Source organism: Piliocolobus tephrosceles, chromosome 10, assembly GCF_002776525.5.
Source record: "Piliocolobus tephrosceles isolate RC106 chromosome 10, ASM277652v3, whole genome shotgun sequence".
NCBI classification, from domain to species: domain Eukaryota; kingdom Metazoa; phylum Chordata; class Mammalia; order Primates; family Cercopithecidae; genus Piliocolobus; species Piliocolobus tephrosceles.
This window is the reverse complement of record NC_045443.1, coordinates 50,424,816-50,430,815: the sequence shown is the minus strand read 5'-3', so window position 1 is coordinate 50,430,815 and position 6,000 is coordinate 50,424,816. Positions and strand designations below refer to the sequence as shown.

General features: G+C 48.6%; 2 protein-coding genes across 2 annotated transcripts in view; both read right to left on the bottom strand.

Moving 5' to 3' along the window:
• The window catches only part of PFDN5 (prefoldin subunit 5), a 5,117-nt gene extending 830 nt beyond the window's left edge, over window positions 1-4,287 (bottom strand). Inside the window, exons 1-5 of the mRNA XM_023210992.3 lie at window positions 3,940-4,287; window positions 3,637-3,739; window positions 3,303-3,334; window positions 1,398-1,472; window positions 1,172-1,277 (exon numbers count right to left, since the gene is read on the bottom strand). Coding sequence (XP_023066760.1) covers window positions 1,172-1,277; window positions 1,398-1,472; window positions 3,303-3,334; window positions 3,637-3,739; window positions 3,940-4,011 — 388 coding nt within the window. The 5' untranslated portion in view covers window positions 4,012-4,287. The remainder of the gene's footprint in view (window positions 1-1,171; window positions 1,278-1,397; window positions 1,473-3,302; window positions 3,335-3,636; window positions 3,740-3,939) is intronic.
• Window positions 1-6,000, bottom strand: part of ESPL1 (extra spindle pole bodies like 1, separase) — a 33,895-nt gene that overhangs the window by 827 nt on the left and 27,068 nt on the right. Inside the window, exons 33-36 of the mRNA XM_023210989.3 lie at window positions 3,940-4,171; window positions 3,303-3,739; window positions 1,398-1,472; window positions 1,172-1,277 (exon numbers count right to left, since the gene is read on the bottom strand). The gene's annotated coding sequence lies outside the window, so the exon portion shown is untranslated. The remainder of the gene's footprint in view (window positions 1-1,171; window positions 1,278-1,397; window positions 1,473-3,302; window positions 3,740-3,939; window positions 4,172-6,000) is intronic.

The window sequence follows — 6,000 nt, the reverse complement described above, 5'->3', positions numbered from 1 at the left end:
GACTACAGGCGCCCGCCACCTCGCCCGGCTAGTTTTTTGTATTTTTAGTAGAGACGGGGTTTCACCGTGTTAGCCAGGATGGTCTCGATCTCCTGACCTCGTGATCCACCCGTCTCGGCCTCCCAAAGTGCTGGGATTACAGGCTTGAGCCACCGTGCCCAGCCAACTTTTTTGTTTTTTTGAGATAGAATCTTGCTCTTGTCACCCAGGCTGGAGTGCAGTGGCGTGACCTTGGCTCACTGCAACCTCCGCCTCTGGGGTTCAAGCGATTCTCCTGCCTCATCCTCCCGAATAGCTGGGATCACAGGCATGCACCACCATGCCCAGATTAACTTTGTATTTTTAGTAGAGACGAGGTTTCACCATGGAGGCCAGGCTGGTCTTGAACTCCTGACCTCAGGTGATCCACCTGCCTCAGCTTCCCAAAGCACTGAGATTACAGGCGTCAGCCACCACGTCTGGCACTGTTAATAAAACTTTAACTCAGTGATCCACTGTGGGGTCGCTAACACAAATTTAGGGTCTACAATGCATCAATCAATATGTTAACCACAGCTGGGTGTGGTGAGAATGAGACTGTCTCGGGAAAAAAAAACCCTGCTAATCAGAGATATAAAAACGAACATACTTGGTATTAAATGAGTCTGACATAATCAGAAAACTATAATGTGGAAAGATTTTTACCTCTGGAACACTGGTTCTGAATCCTGATTGTAACAGAGGGGAGCTTTTTACAAAAACAAAAAAAACAGACCTTGGTACAACTTCCCCTTCCTTGATTTCCAAGTTGATTTAGTCAATCTGGAATGGACCCAGGCTTTCTTTTTAAACTTCCTGAGTGATTCTCATGTGCAGTCAGGGTTATACTTGCTGGTATTTAGTTCATTTGGATCATGATTCCTTCCTGTGTGTTCATCTCATTCCCCCATTCCATCCTCATTAAATAGGAGCTCCACCAAAGCACAAACATGATTTCCTTCCTCTAAATTTCTCAAACACTCAACCGAGGAATCTACAGATAGTGATTATGCAATACACAGATTCTAAAGATTCCAAAGAGAAACTAAGACGTAGTTTTACTCCAGCAAAGGGGACACCCGCGTAGTTCACTCTGCAATCCATGTTATCATGGAGATAGAGAGGGTCAAGAGGTGCCCCAGGAAAAACTTACCCTGTTTCATGGCATGCTTCTCCTGAAGAGCTGGTTGGATTTTCTCCATCTGTTTGGTAAGAAAATCTATCTTCCTCTTGAAGAAGTCCTTGGCATCCTCAGCTGTCTACAAGATCAGCGGTGAATGAGGGGCTAAAAGGAGACTCCCTCTGGCCATGTTGCACTCTAGAGCTTCCCCTAAATTTCCCTTCCCTGTTCAGAGGGGCATCCACATGCTCTCACTCACCTTCTCTACATAGTACCCAGTTCCCACATCGACGAGCACATGTTCCACATCATGCAGCTTCCCAGGGACATACATCTGAGAAGCAAGTATTAAGGCAAAAACTAGCCCAGCATGAGCCATGATTCCGCCAGCCAGCCTGCTTGGCCGCCAAAGACCCTTTTCCAAAAAGCTTCAAGGCATAAGGACTGAATAATCTGGAGGCCTCAGAACAATGACTCCAAATGGAAAGAAGACAGACAAGTTGGTTCTTTAAGGAGAAAATGATGTATGCTGGAACACCCTCCTGTTCTGCCTCATCCCATCTCTCACCCTCTAAGCAGTTCTTGCGATTCTTCTCATTAGCCCCATCAGAAAGGCTATATATAATGTTTTCCTACTGTTGTAGAGTACTACAAGTGGAAAGCCAGCCTCATTTCCCTTAACACCCTCAATCATGAAGTAGATAATTCCTACCGAAGTTAATTTTTTGTTTGTTTGTTTTTTGAGACAGAGTCTTCGCTCTGTCGCCCAGGCTGGAGTGCAGTGGCGCGCTATTGGCTCATTGCAACCTCCGCCTCCCGGGTTAAAGTGATTCTTCTGTCTCAGCCTCCGGAGTAGTTGGGATCACAAGTGTGTGCCACCACACCCGGCTAATTTTTGTATATTTAGTAGAGGTGGGGATTCACCATGTCGGCCAGACTGATCTTGAACTCCTGACCTCAGGTGATCTGCCAGCCTTGGCCTCCCAAAATGCTGGGGATTACAGGCGTGAGCAACCATGCCTGGCTAATTTTTTTTTTAACCATTCCCTACTACACTACTATTCCTGTGCTCCTTTTAGCCTGTCAGTTCTCAGACTACAGATTAAAGGTGCCCTACCGCCATAACTTGCTCATTCAAGTAAAACACTGAACAAGTGGACACAATCCAGGTTTCTTAGTGACAGTTTAGAAATGAGCCACAATGAGGCCGGGCGCGGGGATCAAGCCTGTAATCCCAGCACTTTGCGAGGCCGAGACGGGCGGATCATGAGGTCAGGAGATCGAGACCATCCTGGCTAACACGGTGAAACCCTGTCTCAAATAAAAAATACAAAAAAAACTAGCCGGGCGAGGTGGCGGGCACCTGTAGTCCCAGCTACTCGGGAGACTGAGGCAGGAGAATGGAGTAAACCCGGAAGGCAGAGCTTGCATTGAGCTGAGATCCGGCCACTGCACTCCAGCCCAGGCGACAGAGCGAAAAAAAAAAAAAAGGAGCCACAATTAACAGAGCCAACCTCCCTGTTCCTATATCCTATTTTTGTCTATTGCCTGTATCTTCTAAGATATTAGCAAAGTGTAAACCACCAGGTTTATCTCCATATTAATGTTCTCAAATAGCAAAGGGAAATATTACATCTCAACTATACATACTCCTTGGTGTTCACAAGGCATTAGCTGAATGTTGGTGTGAAGTTAGATAAAAAGAGCTACAAAGTGTGAAATAAGAGTACTCTTGGCTGGGGGCAGTGGCTCACGCCTGTAATCCTAGTACTTTGGGAGGCCAAGGCAGGCAGATCACGAGGTCAGGAGTTCTAGACTAGCCTGGCCAATATGGTGAAACTCCATCCCTACTAATAATACAAAAATTAGCCGGTCGTGGTGGCGCGTGCCCACAGTCCCAGCTACTCGGGAGACTGAGGCAGAAGAATCTCTTGAACCCGGGAGGCGGAGGTTACAGTGAGCCGAGATCACACCACTGCACTCCAGTCTGGGCGAGAGCAAGATTCTGTCTTAAAAAAAAAAAAAAAAGGTGTTACCAAAACCATTGTGGGGAGAGGATAATCTGAAGTACTGAAGTAATCAAAACAATCCCCCTCCCCGCTTTTTGGGGGAGTGAGGGAGAAAGGGAGAAGGCAGCAGGTAGCGGTTCCTGTGGAAAGGATACAGAACTCGTCAGTGGGACAAGTAATTCTTTCCCTGTGAAAGCAATGAAGACAAACACCTGGGGAAGGTTAGCGGCTCCAATGTAAGACGTTAAAGAGAGTTCCCAGAGGGCACAGCACCAACAGACAGTGTGAAAAGAACGGAAACAGGGGCAATAGAAGCAGAGGAATGTCCTGTACATTTCAATTCTAGGTAGGCAACATGCAAAGGGTTCATGAAGCAGTATACGATATGTAATGGATTTTCTCGTTTCAGGTAAGAAAAACTGGATTAGGAGGTGGGACGAGAGAAGCAGGCTTGCTACTTTAGGTTGCCCTCACCCCCCTACCCCATACCCTCGTTGCTCTTGTTCAGCACGTTCAGACAGTCCTTGGCTTCCACATACTTGGTCTGTACCACTTTCAGCTGGGCAAGGGACGTGGACAAGAACTCCACTTCCTACAGAGGACGGGTATAGCGGGTCAATGAGAGCGCTATGGGGAAAAGGGAGAGCAGCCGGGGAGGGGGCGGGTCCTGGGACCGGATAGAGGTTTCGCCTGGGAAAGGTAGGCTCCCAACTTGGGACCGGGCGCCAGGAAGTACGCGTGGGCAGAGGGGATGTAGAGCGGGAAAGAGGTTCCTATGGGGCCCGTCACTACCTGGTCCAGCTGGTTCTTGAGGATTTCTAGCTGCGGCAGATTCAGCTCCGTGATGTTAATAGACTGCGCCATGTTGGGAAGGTGGACTAACGAAGAGGAAGTCCCTCGGCGAGCAACGCTCTAGCCGTCCTCTGCGCGTCTCGATGGCGCCAGGAGGCCTCGCTGCGCCATACAGCTCTATGATCCTCCGTCCCGGAAGGGAAGGCGGGGCTTGAACCTCTCAGAGGCTGATCTGTGAGTTATTTTCATAAAATATCCTAAGCCTAGTACAGTAAAGTAGCAGCAAACAGGACTCCTGCCCATAAGGAACTGCAAAATCTTAAAGTTCTCACGACACAACCACGATATTACAAAGCAGTGTATGCTACTCCACGTGGGTGGTATAAGCTACTAGAAAGCAGGCTGGGTTGCTATGGTGAAGGCTCCTGGGGCCTCGCCCTGCCCCTCTCTACCCCACCTGCTTGTGCTGCCTGCTGGTACCCCGCCAGGTCCGATTTCAAATGTTCCTCCCCGCACAGCACGGAAATGGCAGGAAAATTCTAAACTATTTTTCCCAGATGGCTGTGAGGCCGAAAGGCAGGAAAAAAAACAAACAACAACAACAAAAATCCCTTGTCAGACCGTTCTGAATTGTCCTTGAAAAAATCAGGCATTAGACTGAAAGCTTGTTGAAGGCAGGAACCAACCATGTTCTCATCACTGAACCAATTCTTCCCCTCTCGCTATGACCATCTTCCCCCAGCAGGAAGTAGGCTGACACGTAGTAGGATCTGAAAAAGGGTTTATAACCCGTTACCAGTGAGTTGGTGGGAGAACAGCAAGGAAGCACCATTGTCAACACATAGAGCACAAATTAATCAATAAAATGTTTTGGCCGGGCATGGTGGCTCATTCCTGCAATCCCAGCACTTTGGGAGGCCGAGAAGGGCAGATCACTTGAGCCCAGGAGTTTGAGGCCAGCCTGGGCAACACGGCGACACCCCGTCTCTACAAAAAATACAAGTTAGCCGGGCTGGTGGCATATGCCTGTAGTCCCAGCTACACGGGAGGCTGAGGTGGGAGGATTGCTTGAGCTGCAGAGTTGGAGGCTGTAGTAGGCTGCGATTGTGCACTCTAGCAACAGAGCTAGACTCTGTCTCTAAAAAAAAAAAAAAGACCTGGCACAGTGGCTCACGCCTGTAATCCCAGCACTTTGGGAGGCCGAGGCAGGCAGATCACGAGGTCAGGAGATCAAGACCATCCTGGCTAACACGGTGAAACCCCATCTCTAATAAAAATACAAAAAATTAGCTAGGCATGGTGGCGAGCGCCTGTAGTCCCGGCTACTCGGTAGGCTGAGGCAGAATGGCGTGAACCCGGGAGGCGGAGCTTGCAGTGAGCTGAGATGTGCCACTGCACTCCAGCCTGGGCAACAGAGCCAGACTGTCTCAAAAAAAAAAAAAAAAAAAGTTTTACCATGTGCTATATGTGAGGAATACGTGAGAGTAAGATATTTGCTTCCCTTGAGCTTAACAACTGGAGAGAAAAACCACACTAGAACTTCACAGATCCACACTCTACTGCTAAAGTTACACATTGGTAAGTGTAACAGGTGTACATGGGCAGACAGCAGTAGCCTTTAACATCTACTTAGGAGGGAGGCAGGGCAACTGAGGCATTAAAACTAGTGCCATGGCTGGGCACGGTGACTCACACCTGTAATCCCAGCACTTTTGGAAGGCTGAGAAGGGCGGATCACAGGGTCAGGAGTTTGAGACCAGCCTGGCCAATATGGTGAAACCCTGCCTCTACTAAAAATACAAAAATTAGTGGGACGTGGTGGCACGTGCCTGTAGTCCCAGCTACTCGGGAGGCTGAAGCAGGAGAATCGCTTGAACCCGGCAGGCAGAGGTTGCAGTGAGCCAAGATTGTGCCACTGCACTCCAGCCTGGGCAACAGAGCAAGACTGTCTCAAAAAAAAAAACAAAAAAAAAAAAAACAAAACACAACACTAGTGCCACTCCAAGGATACCTGAGGCAGGAAGAAAGCATGGACGGATGGTACCTGGCCAAAACACTCTC